General features: G+C 37.1%; 1 protein-coding gene across 2 annotated transcripts; it reads right to left on the bottom strand.

Annotated features, from left to right (window-relative positions):
• Window positions 1–567: 567 nt before the first annotated feature.
• Window positions 568–20717, bottom strand: Rpe65 (retinoid isomerohydrolase RPE65). 2 transcript variants are annotated; one of them, XM_021158472.1, is made up of 15 exons: window positions 20659–20717; window positions 19504–19586; window positions 18218–18368; window positions 14809–14916; window positions 14577–14718; window positions 12736–12883; window positions 11179–11260; window positions 10828–10960; window positions 10593–10732; window positions 9702–9831; window positions 3128–3242; window positions 2945–3039; window positions 2730–2841; window positions 1060–1222; window positions 568–734 (listed from the first exon to the last, which is right to left on the bottom strand). In XM_021158472.1, exons 1-14 carry the CDS (start codon window positions 20667–20669, stop codon window positions 1071–1073), a joined length of 1602 nt encoding a protein of 533 aa, XP_021014131.1. In that variant the 5' UTR covers window positions 20670–20717; the 3' UTR covers window positions 568–734; window positions 1060–1070. The 2 variants fall into 2 exon arrangements, with proteins under 2 accessions (XP_021014131.1, XP_021014130.1); XM_021158471.1 differs by lacking the exon at window positions 568–734 and adding an exon at window positions 838–849.
• Between the last annotated feature and the right edge of the window lie 508 nt (window positions 20718–21225).

Here is a 21225-nt window from a genome sequence, read left to right as displayed (position 1 = left end):
GCTTTTATAGGAAACAGCCAAGGGGGGGAGCAGGGCAGGGAAAGTACAAGTTTACGTCACCAAGGGGTTTTGCCAAGAGTTTTTCCAAGGGGCTTTCCATAACCTAGGGGTCGTGTCCTATATTTTGGCAATGTATTCTGAGGTTTGTTCAAACTCTTATCTCAAGAATGTTCCTGGAACAGTCTTCAGTTGGGAGGGGTTGGACTGGGTTTGTTCCAAGAGACCCTTATTTAAAAAATGTTCTTGGAACAGTTTTCAATTGGGAGGGGGGTCGGACTCTGGGGTGAAGAGTTCAGGAATGTACTCTGGGGTAAAAAGTTCAGGAGTGTTCCGGGAACAGTCTCTAGATGGGAGGGGTAAGAGGACTCTGAGTTGAAGAGTTCAGGAAGAGTTCAGTAATTTTTTTCTTTCATAATCACTTAATTTTTTAAGGAACCACTTGTCCAACTCAGAAATTTCTGAAAAACACTGCAAAATTGAGTACATCTTTGACTTAAAACCATGATGGACAGCAAGATGAAATAAACAGAATTTTTTTCTTTTTCTGTTTTTTTTTTTTTTTTTTTTAAGATTTATTTATCATATGTATATATGAGTACACTTTAGCTGTCTTCAGACACACCAGAAGAGGGCATCGGATTCCATCTCAGATGGAAGTGAGTCACCAGGTGATCTTTGGGAATTGAACACAGGATCTGTAGAAGGGCAGTCAGTGTTGTACTGCTGAGCCATCTCTCCAGTCCCTAAAAACACAAAAACAAAAAAACAAAAATCCAAAACAAAACAGAATTTAATTATAGATTTGGAGCTAGCTAGTCTTCTTGGTTTTGCCATTAGAAACATGTCTTGCTAGAATATTGTTGATGATTTTCTGTATTTTTAAATAAAAATTACATTTATTTATTATAATGTATATATGTGTTCTGTAATGTGTGTGTAGAGATGAAAGGACAACTTCCAGGAGTAAGTTCTGTCCTTTCATGATGTGGATCATAGAGATTGAACTCAGGTTTTCAGGCCTGACAGTAAGTGATTACTCACAGAGCCATTTTTGCTGACCTGGAATATGTTCATGATCTTTTGAACAGTCCATGGAAGGTCACAGGGATATTAGTCTCCACTTCAGCCCTGGCAATTTCACTCAAGTCTTTGGCATTCAGAACCAGGAGATATGCAGGCTTTTGTCCTGCCCCAGGGCTCACCACCACACTCAGAACCACACCTGTTAATTAAGGCAGTTTTGAGATTTTAAAGTCAGGTTTTATGATTATCTGACATTGAAATTATATAGGTAGTAAGGTGCTATTACATTAAGAAATAGAAATCACATAGAAATAATAGTCACATAGAAAACCACGTGACTTATTGTGATTCTGTTTTTTTTTTCGTTGTTGTTTTTTTGTTTTTTGATTTTTTTGAGACAGAGTTTTTCTGTGTAGCCCTAGCTGTCCTGGAGACCAGGCTGTCACTTTGTAGACCAGGCTGGCCTCAAATTCAGAAATCCACCTGCCTCTGCCTCCAAAGTGCTGGGATTCAAGGCAAGCGCCATCATTGCCCAGCTGTTTGGCTTTTTAATAACCTGGCTGTGTGACGGCTTGAAGGAATACTTTAAACCCTTTCTTCCTGGACTAGCACTATCCTCAGGAAGGGAGTGTGACCTTGTCTGTAATAAGACACCACAGTTTCTTATTACAACAACCAGATCTAAGTACTAACTCATCAATGTTGACTAAGGGAGCAGATCTATGTTCTTATCTTTAATATAAGTTATGACTAATAAAAATGTACACTTTAAAACTTCTAAAGCAGAAGAGTGTGTTATAACTATAAATTTCAAGACTTATATGTAAGTTTACTTCTTTCAAATATAATGAAAACCTAACTTTTATACTTTTCAATGTGTGGTGTGAATATAAAACCACTTATTAAAAATGGCCACCCAAATTATTTATAATTCTTCTATGTTTTCCTATATTTTAAAACTTTAAGCCTACAGAATGTAATACATTCTCCTGTCCTTGCATTAATGTTTTTAAATTCTTTTAATATTTTTATGTGTATGGTCATTTTGTTTGCGTAAGTGCCTGTGTACCATCTGAATCACCTGAAGCTGAAGGTACAGCTGGTTGTGAGCTATAATGTGGGTGCTGGGAGTTGTACCATGTCTTCAACAAGAGCAAGCAGTACTCTTACACTGATCTAGCTTTCTAGGCTTCCTAGCAGTAATGCTTAATCAAGACTGATGCTATGTAATGCAGTTGCTTTATTATATGCTGTGGCTCTGGTTCTTGCTTAGCCTCAACTTACCAAAACAAACAAATGAGCACTAGAGTCCCAGACATGCACATTCATTGATCTGCTATAATATTTTATTTCCCTTCTTAGAACTCCATCTGCTTATTCAAAAATATAGTTTGCTGAAGAAAGGCGATTAGAATTCTTGCTGTTATGCCTTTTCTTATCCCTTCCATTCAGAGCTTCACTATGCTGCAGAAGGTGTTTTACTGTGGTGTTTTGTTTTTGGTTTTGTTTTGGTTGGTTGCATTTTGTTTTTTCTAGTAGTGATCTACAAGACCTGACCACAGAAATTCAATTCTGGTGCAGTTCCATTCAGTTTAAGAACCACCATTTGAAAGTTAGTAAATAATCAGCCCAACCCCTTTCCTAATAGAGAACACACTGAATTTCAATATAAAGCAAAGTCCAGACACACTCATTGCTTCCATTACCATCATCTTCTTCCAGAGCATCTGGTTGAGAAACAAAGATGGGTTCAGATGGGTAAGAATCTGGCTCTTGCCACATCCAGATTTCTTTAGTTTTGACGTTCAGCTTACAGAGCTGCTTATGACCAAGAAAAAGCAATTGGATAGTTAATGAACTGCTTTACTTGACTAGCATATGACTCAAAGATTTATTGGATGTTAGTAAGATGCTTTATTACCTTGTCTGGAACAAAGTGATTCAACCCAAGTCCGTATGCATAAGTATAAGGTTTCCCCCCAAATTTCTGGTAATTGATTTGAGGAAATTCAAAGGCTTTAAAACAGAACACAGGTAGAGGAAAATTCAATATCTTTAAGTAGATCATTGATCCCCTCCTCAGATTTTTACTAGATCATCTTACCTTGACGAGGCCCTGAAAAGAGAACCTCAGGTTCCAGCCATATGGTCTCATCACTGCGCAGAGTGGCTGTGGCAGTTGTATGGGGCAGTGTGACTAAATTTCTGCCTGTGTCGACCTAAGAAAGAAGATAGCAGAGACCACAGTGAGAAGGGAAAGAAATTCAAGTATCTGTAAATGCAGACTTCCCAAACTTTTTCTCCTCTTTTCAGAGGTCACCATTTAAGGGACAACAACAACAACAACAACAACAACAACAATCAGACAAGGAGACTGGCTACTGTAGTGGCCATATTGTTCAGGGTTAAATGTCTGTCTTTAATGTGACAACCATATTGATTAGCTTAAAATCCTTGATAATGGTCTTAGACTTCAGAATAGGTGGCATGTGACATTGTCCTGTCCTAAAAGTCTATTCTTTCATGCAGCCAATCAGTCAGGCAAGCCAGTTGCTTAATCACTAACTTGTGTGCTGTGCACCATGCTAGGTACTAGGAGGGGAAAGGCTATTTAGGGATTCTCCAATTGTCTAAATATTCAGCATTACAAATGCAGTTGGCATGACTGAAAGCATCTTGGTCATCTGATTACTTCACAAGAACTTATTGAGCATCTCCTATAGATTATGGGTTATATTAGGTGTTAGGGAGACAGCTATAAAAAGGGTTGAACTGGCCCATGTTGTGTGTCTCTGTGTATGTGTGTGCCTGTGAATGTGCGTGTGTGTGTGTAATTTAAGAAACAACATGAAAGCATTATAATCAAGGGATTTTGTAATATTGTGGGATAAACGAGAACTTAGGTGACACCTATGGGTAGGAAGAACAGGGCATAACAGTGGGCTCATAATACAAGGTAGAAAAAATGTCAATGTCAAGTAGGTGGAGAAAAGTTTCTGTTTGTTTTAAGCAGTCAGAAAAAGACAAAGCCTGAGAACAACCTGTAGTTGAAATTTAACTTCAGATAAGAATGAGAACAGGACTTTAAAATTCAGGAAAAAATAAATACTGTCCAGGGAGTAATAGTAATAAAACTACTTAGCATGCTTAGCATACTTATACTTGTGAATAAGCAGGTGTGGTTGGAAGAGTGTCTCTGAGACAGTAAAAAGCTGAAGTTTTGATTCCCTGGTAAGACTAGAACCTAAACCAGAGAAAGCCAAACTGTGGGGATCAAGCCACAGCCTAGAAGTATGGAGATGGCTTCCTGCTTCTATCCATTCAGAGTTTATGAAGACTCTGAATGTATGGTTCCATGTTGGGAAATAGCAGGGAAGAGAGCAATGGAGGAAATGTCAGCGCAGACCTGACTACAACCTACACATACAATGGTAAAAGGAAATTCAGTCAAAAGGAAAACAGGACTGGGAACATGAAGGAAAGGCAATAAGGAAGTGTTGACATCACACACAGAGTTATTATAATCACACCCAACACATACCATCAAAGAGGACTGGCAAAACAGCCAACTAGTCAGTTTCTGTCTGACAATTCCTTTTATATACCACCTGAACACAGAACACTGATACATCACTATAACGATGTTAATGAACAGTAGCAGCAGTTTTTATCTAGATGCCAGACACTGTGCAATCCATTTGATATAGATCATATTCATTTGGTTATCACAGCAGGTAAGACCTGTCTTTCTCCCACTTTACACATGAGGAAATTTAGCCTCAGATGAAGCATTATGTCAAAGTTACAGAGCTAGGGTGTGCCTCCATCCCTGTCTTAACAAACCGCCTGCTTGGCCAGCAGCTGAGTTAGGAACTCATACCCATGGGCAAGTCACAGAGGATCTTAGTGACTCAAGTTCTTCATCAGTGAGATGAAGCTGTTCTCAGACAAAAGTTAAGGGTTTGAGGAAAGACCCTGTGAAAATTGGTCCTTTTTTAAAAAAATTATAGTTTCTGAAGAACAGCTGTCAACTGCCTGAGTATAAAGTATTTATTATTTTCTAGCAAGGATATATAAAAATGACATGTAATTATATTGTCAAACAAAAAACCTACTAGACAAGATTTTTAAAAAGGCATTTATCTCCTATTATATACATGTAATGGTACACACACACACACACACACACACACACACACTCACACCTTATATGATTTCATGAAAACAGTGGGAAATACTTCTGGATCATATATTATACTTTCTTATTATTGAGGGTCAGTAAAGCTTATGTTCTATTTGGAGATTAGAAAATATACTTAATAAAGTGTACAGTGTACCATGAATATAGAAATAACAATAGAATAACAAGGGGATTCAAAGAGTGAGGAATTTGTGGGTTGAAATTTTAACATGGGGTCAGAGTAAGTCTCTTTGTAAAAGTGGCATTTGATACAAAACTCTTAGATGAGGAAACCTGCAATGCACTCAAGCAGAGAGGGAAAAACTGTTCTAATCTAGGAGAATGGCACCAAGTACGTTTCAGGAGTACCAAGGATAACTGTGGTGGTAAAGTACAGAAGTTTGTGGAGATTTGATGGACTTAGATTTTGTAAGGCACATGGGTTATTGTGAAGACCTGGGCTTTCACTGTGGATAAATGAGGAAAAACTATATAAGGATTTTGAGTAGGCAAAGAAGACACTGAATTATTCTTAAAGAAATCACTCTGCTTTGTTGAATCTACAGTTGGGTATTTGTTTTGGGGATTGAAGTTAAATTGCAATATTAGATTCAGTAAAACTACTTTGTTTTATAGTAGTCCAATCTAGAGAAAATGATTCTAGTTGGATTGGTAATACTGCAATCAGTGAGACGGGGGGGGGGGGGGGGGGGGATGGAGTTGAGAGTTTCCTGGTGAAGTGTTTGGAAGTGAGAGAGATAGCAAGCCCAGCACTATGTTGTCTGATATGAATAAAGGCTGGTATTGTCCCACAATGGTTAAAACTATTACAGGTGGTACAGTTTTTGATTAGGTGCAGCTTTAGGTTTTGTTGCTTTCTATTATATTGAAAATTGGTGGTAGTGGTTGATAACTTGAACCTTGAGATTCAGAAACAGGAAGAGATGTTATACAGACTACTTTAAAGTAAACTGTTGAAGCAATGAGGACACAAAAATATACTATAGGAGCCATTGACTGAGTTATAGAGTCTTTCAGCAAAAGAAAGATAGGTAGTGGAAGCTTGTTAAGGCAAAATGAGTTGAAAGGACTTGGTTCTCTAAGGAAGGAAGATCTGGGAGGGAGAAAGGAAAGGAGGAGATTGCTAGACCAATGTATCAACTGCAAGGATGAGAAAGATTAGCTTTGCTTAGGAAGATAGATATTCAAAGTGAGTGGTAGACTAGACAGAAGGAATCTTTGATTCTTTTCTGAATACTTTCATTTTATTTCAGATGAGGAGAAAGCATCATCATCATCATCATTACATATGACGCTCTAAAAGTGGGAGGTATGATAGAGGAGAGGAAGATCTGGAATATTTAACTAGCAAAGTAAGGTAATATAGGAAGTTAGGAAACGAATCAGTTAGATTTGTGGTCAGATATTTAAAATTGAACCAACTATCATGACTGTGTTCGCAACATTTAAATTTAGATGAAAAGGTATAAATATGGAGAAAATAGATAATCTAATTGAACTACAGTATGATTTTGACAAGTTTGATAAAGAATGATTATCTACACGGATGTTGTTCATAATTGTTGATCATGCAAAATGACTTGAGTGAGAAAAGAAAGTGAGTATTCTAGGTCATAAAGGATATTAAATGGTATGTTCAATGGAAGGAAATTTATAGTAGGAATGATAGCAGGGCAGGCAGCTGTGGGCATCATGTTATTGTACATTATGTAAATATTATTCTTGTATTATTCAAATGTTGATTTCTCTGCCCTCATATCTGGTTGCAATCCAGACATAACATTGTAATGCTTATACTAAAAATCTCTGGTTTCAATGTTATATAAACATTGTTCCCCATTTATTCTCTGGTTTGTCAATAAAAGTTGATCAGCCAATAGGTGAGCAGAGTAGAGAGTATTTCTGTACTGCTAATTCCAGCTAGAGGAAAGGGAGAGAGTAAGGGAGGATTTGCCATTAGAGGAGGGATCAGGAGATACCATAGGAACACATCTGGAGCAGGGAAAGCCATATCAATACAGAAATGCAAGTGTCTCTGGTATTTTGGCTGTAAGGTAGCCAGTTTCGTTTAGAGCATTAAAATAGATTAATACTGCTCAGTTATTGTGCCATAAAGCTTGATTAAATAAATCTTATAGTCCCTGTTTCATTTATTTGAAAGCTAACCAGGATGAAGGAGAAATTATCACTTTTAATACTGCACTAACAGGTCACATTGCAATATAAAAGGCACAGCTAAAACATGGAGTAAATGGGATTGAAAGAGCACTGAAATTGCAGAAGAACATTTATATTCTAAAAGAGAGTTTAGTTTTAGATTCTCTATTGCCCAATATGTTCTCTACACCATTTCCAGAGGGACCCATGTCATACACACACACCATACACACTTAAACTTCCTCAATAATCTCTTACCAATTATATGTTATTTAGAGTCTGGTAAAGAAAGCCCATTTATAATCTCTTTCACTCCAATCGTTCTTTCCAGCTGTTCTTACAAACTACCACCTCTCCTCTGCTTTCAATAAAGCATCCCAAGGATTTTGTTATATTTCTATGTTAAATCCCATTTGCTTTTTATTTTTCCTTTAAATACAACTCTTTGTCTTAGTAGAAGTTCTTTTTTCCCCTAAGAAGCCCAATTTCACTCAACTATTATTCTTTATTAGTTTGCAGATATGCTTAAAGGCAAAAGGATCAAGTTCTAAGTTATGTTTGCTTTCAACTGCCTCTGATTTAAGTTTTTAGTTCAATGTATTTACTTCAACACCTTTTGTCGAAGCAGGTAGTATATAGACAGAAAAAGTGGGTGTTCATTGTTTACATGGAAAAGTATGTTTTTCTTGGTTTTGACTAGTATTTCTTTTTTTTTTTTTTTTTTGGTTTTATTTTCGAGACAGGATTTCTCTGTATAGCCCTGGCTGTCCTGGAACTCACTTTTTAGACCAGGCTGGCCTCGAACTCAGAAATCCGCCTGCCTCTGCCTTTTTTTTTTGTGCTGGGATTAAAAGCATGCGCCAGCGTTGACTAGTATTTCTATTTCACTAAAAATTCGGGATATTGCTGATGTTATTCTAAAACACTGAAAAGACAAAAATGTAGAGACAAAGAGATGGTTTTGGGGGTCCATAAAGCTAATCTTCCAAATATTCATGAGAACCAGGTTTCCTGATTCTAGATCTGCTTTTTAGTCACAAAGTCCCCTTTAAAAGGCATAATTTCCTTTTTAAATTTATTTTTATTAGATATTTTCTTTATATATATTTCAAATGCTATCCTGAAAGTTCCCTATACCCTCCCTCTGCCCTGCTCCCCTACGCCACCCACTCCCGTTTCTTGGCCCTGGCATTCCCCTGTACTGGGGCATATAAAGTTAAGGCATAATTTCTTTTTTTTTTTTTTTAAAGATTTATTTATTTATTATATGTAAGTACACTGTAGCTGTCTTCAGACACTCCAGAAGAGGGCGCCAGGTCTCCTTACGGATGGTTGTGAGCCACCATGTGGTTGCTGGGATTTGAACTCCGGACCTTTGGAAGAATAGTCGGGTGCTCTTACCCACTGAGCCATCTCACCAGCCCGTAAGGCATAATTTCTTAATGGTAGTGGAGACTCACTAATGGTGTAGAATCCTACTGTGTTTTATAGATTGGTAACAGCAGGATCAGAGTGGCTTTTGTCTTAGTCACATTGTCTAGTTGGAGAGTCTCATGGTGACCTTCAAATCATTAATTTTCAAAGGAATATTACACTTACATCAAAGAGGAAAACACACCTGGGGCCTAGAGGACCTTTTTTTCAAATACCATCTACTCTCCAGGTTATTAGTTTCCTTAGACAATCACTCCTCCTCTATAGTGTTCGTATTTACTTTATCAAAAGAGTATTTAAGCCTCAACTTTGAGGTTCATGTTTTTTAGGGTTCTTATTTATATATTAGTAATTTTAAATGTTATTTCTCTTACCAGTGTACCTACTGCATTTATTTCAGTTAAAAAATCTTCAGAGGAATATTATAAACTCCTCCAGCAACTATCTAATAGTATTAATTATTTTTGCTGTCTAATGTCATTTTCAAATTTATAGAAAAACGTATTTCCTATGCCAATGGATTGAGGACCTGCTTTCTGATCCTTTATTTTTCCAGAATTTGAAATTATTTAGGATATTTGTACAACTATCAAAGGAGGATGAGAATCACTGGGTCTGTAGTTATTAGTGAAGTATGATTTTAAAGGGATTTTATGAATAAAAAGGGCACAGAATTTGAGATCAAGAAAACTACATATCATCTTGGCTCTGTGGAAGTCACCCTTTCTAAATCACACCATTCTTTTGAGCTTCAGTTTCGTCATTTGTAAAATAAGAGGTTTAATTATGGTATTTAAAAACTCCTCCTACATCTGAAATTTCAGGATTATATGTATAAACAGGATAGTTTCCAAGTGAGTTGAAACACTCATGTATAGAAAGTTACCTTGTCAATTGTCAAAGGAAGTACATATCTCCTGACTTCAGGCTGAGGAGCCTTCATAGCATTTCTTTTTACTTCTTCCCAATTCTCACGTAAATTGGCTAAATATAAGTAATTATAAACAAATTCAAACCTGTGAAAACAAGTCAAACATGAACACAATTGCAAATAATGAAAAAAGGTCTAATGTAGCATAGGCTGACCTTGAACTTCAGATCTTCCTGCCTCTTCCTCCCAAATGTTGGGATTTTGTCTTTTTTTTTCCCCAGAGCTGAGGACTGAACCCAGAGTCTTGTGCTTGCTAGGCAAGCACTCTACCACTGTTGGGATTTAAGGCATGCATCACCACACCTAACCAATTTTAGAGGTGATTCAAGACTTTGAAAGCACATATATCTGATTGTTCCTTAGGCCACAACCCAGACTGTTATTGACAGAAATAGTGTCAGAGTCATTTCCTCCTCCTACTCAGTGAGGGAAAATAAAAAGGCTTACCTCATGGAGATTTACAGCAGCTTTACATACTCTTTGTTCTGTTCCATTGTCTCCACTCTGTGTCTTTAGGAGTCAATGTATTTTTAATGACTAGACTGAGAATAGCATTTCTGTTTCTATTATTCAGAATGAGGAAGGATTCAAGGCACTTTACAGACCTCAAGAAGTTTCCATTTTTAGGCCTGGTTCAGATCAAGTTGGTTTTCAGTGTTAACTCTAGTTCTGATGGTTAGTCTGCCTCTGATTTTCTAAACTCTCTGGTCACTATCATACATTTTGCTATTTCATAGCACTTCCCTTTTTATATGTGATTCACATTTAACAACAAAGACTTGCATTAAGGCACTTTGTTTCCAGAAGAAATTGGTGATGGGACTTTTATTCAACATATTTTTTTACCCTTTCCAGCAACAGAGATCCACAATCAGAAATCCATTGTCTTCATAAGTATTGATATGATGGAAGAGATTGAAAGGAGAAGTCCTGTATTTGTTATTGAAACATTTTCTTCTTTTTTTATCAGCAACATGAAGCCAAACCTGGAAAAGTAAGGAAATGTTTTGATAAATTTTAAGGAAAAAAATTATAAAACACTTTCCTTAGAATCACAATGTAACAAATGAATCAGACATACCCCCATGCTTTCATTGGACTCGAAACAGTCCATGTAGTTGGCTCCCCAAAGACTCCACGAAGAAAGAAACTTGAAAAGGTTAATTTTGACTGGAGTCTCCACAAAAACGATATAGTTGGGAGTCAGACCAAAACTGTTCAAAAACACAAATGGGCTTGTGAATGGAAGAGCTAGTTCTCAGTTATGGGTGGGTAGATGTCTACACAAAGTATATTTAGTTACTCAGATTTACAGTGCTTATATGGAATTAATTGGATTTAAACTTAGTTTTCTACAAAGACTTTCCAAATCAGGGTTGGTATCAAAGGTAGGCAAGGGACATCTTTAAGTTTAAGCTGCCCTTTAAATTACCTGTGTACATAAGATGGCTTAAACCGATCACTGCAGGGGAACTGTACAACAACTTCTGACTTGTTTATTGGATCTTCCTTGTCTGAAATAAAGTGGTTTAAAGGCTGTCGAACAACAACTTTTCCTCCTCCTCCTCCTCCTTCCTCCTCCTCCTCTTCTTCTTCCTCTTCTTTTTCTTCCTACTTCATCATGTAAAACACTCAAACAGCTTATATAAGCAAAAATACATCTTCAGATGTGGATTTTTCAGAGCTCATTTTCATCTTCTCAGTTAGTGGTATATTCTAGTAGAATTTCATGTTGTTAAGGAGGTGGTTACCTAAGGGTCCCACCAAGTTCCTTCTGGGGTAAGGACAAATAATTGTATGTCTTAGAAAGAAGACACACTTAGGAAAATGTAGTGACAGGTGGAGAGCAGGGAGCCATTGTTAGCTAGAGAATGAGACGGAGGACAAGAAAGCAGCAGCTGAGGGTTCTGGACAGAAAGTAATAGGTACAGATCTGAGGGCACCTGATGGAATGGAAGGAAGTTATGGGCTGATATTGGAAAAAATACGCACCAGACACAGATAGAATTAAAGAACAAACTCCTAAAACTCCATTTTAACAGGCAATCTACTCCTATTGAGGGTATAGAAGAGACTCCAGAGGTTGGAATCCAATCTTTGGTTTGTGGTAGGACTTTTAATAGGCTCTTGGAAGCCCTTAGGACTTCCTCTCTTTTCTGATTGGTCCTAGCCTGGATATTGTATTTTCAATAAACTTTTTTCCCTTCAGCCTGCTATTTACAATTAGAAACAGTTTCATTCTCTTCGAAGAAGAGGGCTCTTTCCTATCCCAGGAGCACCAAATAGTTCTACATAAGAAGGCAGTATTGTTTTCCAGATCTGCCCACATTTTGATGACTTCTCTTCATTGTGAAGCTACACTAACCTAGGGAAATCCAAAAAGCAGCATATTTGAAAAAGTGCACAGGGAAGAGTACTATAGGGTCACATTTTACAGCAAATAGAGTTTAGGTTTAAGTCCAAGGAAGTAAAGCAGTGCTTTAGTGTAGGCAAAGTGCCCTCTGGTATTACAAAGTTCCTTAGAACTATAGTATGGATGAGCAATATCAACAGCTCTGTCCAATAAATACTAGGCATACTAAAGTTCACAGATGAGAAAATAATGTGAATGACTTCTTAAATAATGTCAATGGCCTCACTCCCCCAAATTTTCAGTCATTCAATATAAAGAGGAACTCCAGATTTTTCTTGGCATAAGAATAAGGGCTCAATAAATATTTGATAGAATTAAATTTATCAAATTTACATTTGATGTAACTAAATTTTGAAACATTGTAGAACAGAACTTGGCTTCTTGCTTTCTCGAGTTTTCTAATTGTTTACTATTGTGCTTTTTGACATTAGTCACCTGGTAGGATACAAATGAGAGGAAGTCTTATTAAATTTGAGAGTAATTTTGATACTATGATCTAGATCTGATATTTCCAGCAACCTTTTGTCAATGATAGAACACCTTTTTCTCCTACTGGAGGGAAGATTACAATCTCACCTGCTTTTAGTGGAGGGATCTTAATAATGTTGTAGGCAACTGTAAAATTTTTCCCAAAGCAATTGCCAATGTTGTAAACTGTTCCATCACTTTCAATATGTGGATGAGCAGTGGCACCATTGACAGAAATATAGTTGCAAAGATCAACCTGTGGAATGAAAGATGAATCTTGAGGATACTTTCAGTTTCAGTTGCACACTTATGATTTCGACACTGGGTATAGGTTGAGGTCAATAAACTAATACTGGGCATTGAGGTTGAGATCAATAAAATAATGGCAGAATATCTAAATTCCTTTATTCTAACTATTTGAAATAAACATTACATTAATATTCCTTATAGTCCTGGTTTCCATGACTGGTCCCCTATTTAGCCCTTATTGCTTCCCATTCCCAAGTAAACACCTTAAAGTATAACTGCTTGCAAAATTTCTTTGAGCAAAGACTTTCAGTAGCTTTCAATTAGAAAAACAGTTTATTTCAAATTTATAGCTTAGTACTCCAGCTTTCAGTTTCACCCTAGTGTGTCCCACTGCTCCCTTTTAAACCATCTACACTTCTAGATTATTAGTTCTCAGTTTAAAGTGTTATTGTTCCCTACCTGAGATATCAGAGTCATTTTTGAAAATCATAGTGATCAAGGACATTTCTAATATTTAGAAGACAAAGTCAGGATCATCAAGCCTTTTCAGTGCGTGGGTCAGCTTACATTGAACAGCCATTTCCTGTCTAAAGCTTGCACAGAGAATTGCTGCAGGCTTAGCATAAAAAGATTATTCTCAATTTCTGCAAAAATGTCCACTTTTTTCCCATTTCTGTGACTTCGATCATGCAATCCCTCAATCTAGAATATTCTTTGACCAAATTCACGGAAGTTACATGTATCCAGATGAAATGCAAGAGTTTAAACTCTGATTTCATCTTTTTTCACCCTAAACAACTGCCTTGAGGCACACTTTTGTATCTGTTTTCTTTAGTTTTACATTTTCTTAAAAGATTTATCACTTTCTGAATCCTGCTATAGTGTGCCTCTTTGATTTTCCCATCTAGAAGTTAAGTTTACTAAAAACACAATACTGTGCAAACATATGATGATACATAATGGTTGAGATTGTCTCTATTTTAAGTATTATTCATGAAAAGTGCAAAGTGTTTAATTTTCCAATATTTTGATATTTATTTAAAATATTGCTTTATTTCTAATAAATATCTCTAAAAAGGGCCAAATTGGTGCAACAAAGTTGCTTAGAACCACCAACAGCAGGTTTTCAACATTAATAGGTTTTTTTTTGTTGTTGTTTGTTTGTTTGTTTTTTTTGTGTTTTTTTTGGGTGGGGGGTTCAAGACAGGGTTTCTCTGTATAGCCTTGGCTGTCCTGGAACTCATTTTGTAGACCAGGCTGGCCTCAAACTCAGAAATCCACCTGTCTCTGCCTCCCAAGTGTTGGGATTAAAGGCATGCGCCACCATGCTCGGCTATTAGCTGTTACTTTTAAGACTGTTATACACCAGATTCAAGCTAGCCTATTATACTTGAAGGGTCAGAGACAGTGCTGTGTTATCTCTTGTATCTTACAGAAGTTTTAATACATAGGAAGGTCTCAGAAAATATTTACAAATGAACAAATGTAAGTTGCTTTAATGTTTTCCTCCCAACTATGTATTTCAAATGTCATGGATTAAGAAAAAATTTCATCCTATGTTAAATATCTCATAGTTGGGGACTAGCAAGGAGTCAAAATTTATTCTAGCTCATCTGTTCTGTCAAATTTATCCTAATGTTTTAATTCTAAGTTCTCAATTTTATGTGCTTGAGTAATGTCTCCTAAGCACAATATCCTACCTGCTTAATTGTCTCCAAGGTCTCTGGGTTAATCTTTGTGATAAAGTTGGTCTCTGTGCATGCATAGTAATCTTCTCCCACTGGGTAGATATTTACAAGGGCATTGTCAGTAACCTCTACTCCTCGAAAGTAAGAAAAAAACCTGCAGAAGCAAATGAATTTTGCAGTTCAGTAACTTTAAAACTATGTGAACAAAAAGGGGTGATATAAAATGTAGTTTGGTTTCATTAACCTGGAAAATATATTCTTGCAGGGGTCTGGGAAAGCATAGGTGCCAAATTCTGTTATGACAATCCTCTTCTCAGTCATTGCTCGAACATAAGCATCAGTGCGGATGAATCTGAAGAACATTGAAAAATGGATAAAGGATACAAGTAGGCTATCCATTCTAGACACATGAAGCTGAGAGTCAGTGTGTTTTCATCAAATTGGATGAAAACCAAGTGTTTGATAGAGAAACTGAGGCTCCGAAAGATGAGTAGATATATGTGATTGTGACATTGGTCAGAGTTAGAAAAAAGAAAAGTACCCCACATCATGGTGAGTAGTTTTTTTCAACTTGACACAAACTAGAATTCTTTGGGGGAAAAGAAAACTTTCATTGAAAAGATGCCTCCATCATATTTCCTGTAGGTAAGTCCATGAGGACATTTTAACAAATTAATGATTGATACAGGCGAGACCAGCCCACTGTGTATGGTATCACTGGACAGGTACCACTTCAGAAAACAGGCTGAAGGCTGAAGTGGTGGCTCAGCCATTGAGATCATTGACTGCTCTTCCAGAAGACTTGGATTCAATTCCCAGCATTCTTGTTTTGGGCTCACAACCATCTATCTGTAACTCCACTCCCAGGAGATATGACACGATCTTCTGGTTTCTGCAGGTACTGCATGAATGTGGTGCACAGATAGACATGCAGGCAACATACACATGAAATAATATTCCCAAAACATTTTTAATGGTATATAGGGGTGTTTTTATTTGTGTTTGTGCTGTTTGTTTGTTTTTTTAATCACTAAAAGTAGAAATGTCACCTTGTTATGCCCCAGGACATCTCATGAAATTATGAATACTCCAGCAAAGTGAGAAGCAAGCAATATCTCTCCAAGAACAGTGTACAAACATCCCTGACTGTTGTTTACCAAAAGATGCTTCTTGGGCATAGGGCATATGTTGTATTTCCCCTAAAGTTCTAAGGATAGACTTTTCTTTCCTTTTACTGGATAATTTTAGTACAAAGAACACACGAGAACTGACTCTGGGGTCATATTTTCTGAAGCTTCATTTTGTAGTTTAATATATATATAATTCAGAACAAGTTTCCTAATCCTCCATGGCCCCCATTTCTACAACTATCAAACAAAAATAATAATGATACCCACTGAATCCAATCATAGTGATAACCCAATCATTATGTTTACTGTGCTTAAAACATCATTTGCTGTACTGTAATTCAGTACAAATTATCAACTTCCCATCATTTCATTTTTTTTTACATATTTTCCTCAATTACATTTCCAATGCTATCCCAAAAGTCCCCCCCACCCTCCCCCCCACTTCCCTACCCACACATTCCCAATATTTTGGCCCTGGTGTTCCCCTGTACTGGGGCATATATATGGAAATCCATCCCTGTAATCCATTATATAAACAAAACATTTTTAAAAGAAAGGGTTAGGAAAGGAGAGAGAGGTAGAGAGAAGAAGGAGGTGGTGGCAGCAGTGGCAGTGGTGGAGGAGAAGGAAGAGGAGGAGGAGGAGGAGGAGGAGGAGAAAGGTGAAGAAGAAGAAGAAGAAGAAGAAGAAGAAGAAGAAGAAGAAGAAGAAGAAGAAGAAGAAGAAGAAGAAGAAGAAGAAGAAGAAGAAGAGAAGAAGACACAAAACATTAGGCAGTAAACAATATTCCTTCATGGTCTATGTTCCATGTTCAGATTTCTTCCTGCCTTGGCTTCCCCTGGTGATGAATTGTAAAGATAAAATAAACATCTTTCCTACTCAACTTGTCCTTGGTCATGATGTTTATTACAGAAGTAGAAAACAAACTAGAACATGTGGCTATGTCACACATGAAGCTCATCACATTATAGGACATAGTGTGACGGATTGTATTTCTTTCATCTGTTTGACCTTGTGTTTCTCTTTAATTCTAAAATGTATTATATATTTTAAAATTTTGTTTTTATTGAATTTTATCTCTCTCACAGGCTGATTTATCTGTGAGTTACTTCCTAGACCACCTGGAAAATGTTACTTGAGGCTTGCCATATGGAAGGTAAAGTAAATTTTGATTTTGTGCTTTTATAAAGAGGAATGTATATGAAAGTACACATTAGACGTTATATAAAATCTGTGTCTGAAATCCAAAATTGCTTTCCTAGAAAAACTTATGCTTGGCAGTCCTTTCCTCTCTTTTGCCACAGTTCAAATCCTATTTCCAGTTTCCCCTTACTCTTCCTTTGATGTCCCTTCAAAATACTTGAAATTTATGGTAATCATACCATTAACAAGCCTGAATATTCAAACAGGAATCAGGGTATTTACTGTGTTGTTATGGGGTTGGAATGATGGCTTTAGTAATAACTCTTTATTGTTGTTACTATTAATAAATTATTATTACTAATATTATTATATGTATGTGTGTTCTGCTTGCACATATGTCTGTGTAATACATGTGTGCCTGTTACCCATAGAGGCTAGAAAGTACATCGGATCCCCTTGGTCTAGCGTTGCAGACAGTTGTGAGCAGCAGCTGCCATGGTGCTCAGAATTGAATCCTGGGTCCTCTGGATGTTGAGTCATTGCTCTAACCTTTTAGCAAATAACAGGCTAAAAATTTTCTCTTTGTATCCCTCTGTCTTTCTCCCTTCTCTCACTCCTCTTCACATCTGTATCTAGTGTTTCTGTGACATATTTTGTCCCCTCCCCCTTTTGTGCAACTCTCTTCAAGTCCTTATAATTTTTTAAACATTTGTGTGTGTGTGTGTGTGTGTGTGCGCGCGCACGTGTGTGCACACACACACACACACACAAACATGTGCAGGAGCTATAGAATGCATACAGAGTTCAGAGGAAAACTTGCTAGAGGTAGTTTATATGTGGATTGGATTTGGGTAAGGCTTAATGGCATGTACCCGCACCTTCTGAGTCATTTTACCAGCTTCTTTTTTAGACCTTTCTGATGCTAAAAAAATGAAAGAAATTTAGATAACCCAATAGTCTAATAGTCACAATAGTACTAGCAGTGTTTGTTTTTACTGCACTATTACTATGAGTGACATATTTCATTCTCATTTAGTCATGGGTAGACTCTTTATAGTAGATTCTACCATTTCTTTCATTCTACAGTTGACAAAATAGTTAGAGGTCAATAATTCCCTATCAGATGCCATCATTTAAAACAAAATGGTGCATGGTGGATTCAGGATTTGAAGATAGCCATGTTTGTCTCAGAGCTCTTGAACCCCATTATCTCATTTTAACATTCTCAGGTGGCTGTGCAAATATACAGACCTGGCTAGACCATGAAGAAAGAAGAAAGAAATGTGTTTAGAGGTTTTCTCTGGGTTCATGAAGGTGAAAGTTCAAACAGGAGAAGAACTGAGATAGGCTCTACTCTGGTGAGGTCAGTCATGGACTTACCTTCTGTGGTATGTGACATGGCCCTCCTTGAAGTCAAACTTGTGCAAAAGGGCTTGTCCATCAAACAGGTGATAGAAAGGCTCAGATCCAACTTCAAAGAGCCCTGGCCCACATCGGAGAAGACTGCCAGTGAGCCAGAGGGGAATCCTGCCTGCAGCAAAGTGAGATGATCAGGTGGTACTACTTACTAGATTTTCTATGTGCCTGTCTATTTGTTATTTGTCAGCTTACCTATAGAGAGAACATCAGTTTTTCTTATGCAATTTGGTGGATTAAAAAGTACAAGGATAGACTTTAGGAGCATGGATCAAAATATTAAAACTAGGTGTCAATTTTTTTAAGATGCATTTTTTTAAGATAGGGTTTTTTGATGGTCTATCCTCAGTTAAACAGACCAAGCTGGCCTCACACTTCTGCCTCTGTGTTTTGAATGCTGAAATTTAAAGATGTGCACTACTCTACTCATGTAGAAAGAACCTTTTATATGAAGCAGCAAGAATGTTGGCTGAGTTTTTAAAATCTAAAACTCCCATTTATCTTGGGATATAAATGAGCACGCTTTATGAAATTCACCCTTTGTGGCAGATAAGATACAGGGATAAGTGTCAGGACCTGGATTCAGATGCAGAATATTCTCCTGCTTTCTCTAAGAGCTTTTGTTTCCTCATCAAAAAAAAAAAAATGGCACCAAGATTGTTATTGGGGACTTCCATCTTTCACAATGAGGTTTGATCAGTTCTCTCATCCCCAGAAAAGTTCATGTTTGCTCAATCCTTACCAGGTTTTTATTTTAAAACAAATCGATTGTTGCCTACATATTAAGTTCAACTACCAAGCAGACTTCAAATAAAAATTAGAAAACAATATTTGCTTTTACTGAAAGCTAATGTTTGATACTAAACCTATATTGTAATGCCACCATCTAGTTGAAGAGTGTTCACTGCTCTCCTTGCCTTTTATAGAGCAGAAAACAGAGAAAAGATTTGCCCAACTGCTGACATTTCACATAGCATCCTGTTATACATAGCAAAGCATGAGTCACATGAGGTCTTTGGACAGAGTTGATGATACTAACAGTGGCTCCTGTCTACTGCTTACTTGATGTCTGATACAGGATGATCTTGACAGAAAGGAAAGCTTTCTGAAGAGTTAGGTTCTGTTAGCTTGAACCTAGTACTCAGGATAAAGCAAGAAAGGTGTCATGGTTTATATTAACCTAGGCTATACTGCAAGATGCCAGTTTAGAATGTACAATCAATAAGCAAGCTAAGATCAATGAGACAAACCTGTGACATGAGCTGTTAGTGGTGAGGACAGTTCCTCCACAGTTTCAAATAGTTTCTTGTAGCCACCAGCAGGGTGTTCAATTCTGAAATGCAGGATTATGAGAAAGAAGCACAGGTTGATTCTCAAAGAGTATTCCAGAGGGTCAGAGGCGACGCCTCTGTTTTGGAGAAAGGTGTTTTAAGGACTCCTTCCAGTTCACCTGCAGCACAGCCCACTTAGGATTTTATGAGGTGTTGCTCAGGCCCTTCCTTTCATGCCACAGAGAATTTTGACACTTTAAATAAAAATGGACATATTGTCCAAATCCTATTTTATGCAGTTTTTCATGCTTCTGAAAACATATCAATTAATTCATCTGTGTTCACTTCTATTTCTGAATTGTGACACAAGATTCTTTCAAGAACTACCTGCCTAGAGACACCCAGCTGGGGCACTCCTGACCTTCTTATGGACTCGTTCATTTACATAAAATAAGGTCAGCATTCAGAGTCAGGTGCCCCACCCTTTGTTATTCACCGTATTATGCTCTTAGTTCTTCCCATCATCTCATGTCTCTACCAATCCTCAAGAGCTATAGTTCTTTCAAGAGGAAGATTGAGAGACTCAGGTTCTATACTTGTTTGTGTGTGCCTACTCATGTCTTGTCTTTGCTTCCATTTTATATCTTCTTAAAGTGCAGTCCTAACTAGCTAGACCTTCTAATTCTAACTACATTTTATCAAGCACTTATTATTAAGCACTTTATAAAGAGAATTTCATATTTTACTACAACATTTAAATTTCTCAATAATACAGTAGGATAAATAGTATTATGATATCACTTCTGGATTTGGAAAACCTTTAAAAATTAAGTAGTTTAGACTTAAAAACATATGTAATTTGCCAAAGCCACACAGGTAGGAAATGACTAGGCAAGACATGAAATTCATATATGTGTTCATAACTGCCTTCCAGGCCCATTGCAAATCATACAGATCTCACCATCATCTAAATATAAACTTTGTATGTTCTGTTCACTGCAGGAAGAAGTATCTCCAGCTAGGCCCAAGAGCTGTCTTAAACAAACCATAACCCAATACTATTTTCTACAATATCCTGAAATATTCCATTTACCATCACAAAGTCATGATAGAAGCTCTCTCAGAGATACTTACTGGATAGACATTTTCTTCCAGTGAAGATTAGAGAGAGTTTTGGTACCAGCTGTAGGATGAGGAAGCAAGTTCTTAGCCAGGGCTTTTTTGTATGCAATCTAATCCTTATTGGAGGAGCCTGGGGCTCTGAGAACCCTCTCCACCCCTCAGCTGATGGAAGGTAACAAAAGTGGCTTTCAATACTTTAGATGCTTGCACATTATTTGGACTTGGTGTTTGCATAACAGTGTTTTGGCTGTTTTCCAGACTTGGATCCTTCCAAAGGAGAGGGAGAAATGAGTTGGATAAAAAGAAGCCATGTGGGCCTGCCATGAAGTCCTGAGCTGACCTCAGTCATCACACTTTCTTGGTGTAAACATCTGTTCACCATTTCTTTGCTGTTATCCTCACTGTAATTCATTTACTCAATTACTAAAAAATATATTTATTATAAGTAATCTAGACCTGGTTAGAGAAAGTACAGTCATTATCATTATGTTGTAACTGTCATGGTGACAGGACACTGTTTGATAAAAGATAGCTATTGTTAACAACATTAGAGGTATATGAGGTGCTGTCATTGCATGT

The sequence above is a fragment of the Mus caroli genome, chromosome 3 (genome assembly GCF_900094665.2).
Source record: "Mus caroli chromosome 3, CAROLI_EIJ_v1.1, whole genome shotgun sequence".
In the NCBI taxonomy this organism is placed as follows: Eukaryota; Metazoa; Chordata; class Mammalia; order Rodentia; family Muridae; genus Mus; species Mus caroli.
This window is presented reverse-complemented; position numbering and strand designations above follow the sequence as displayed.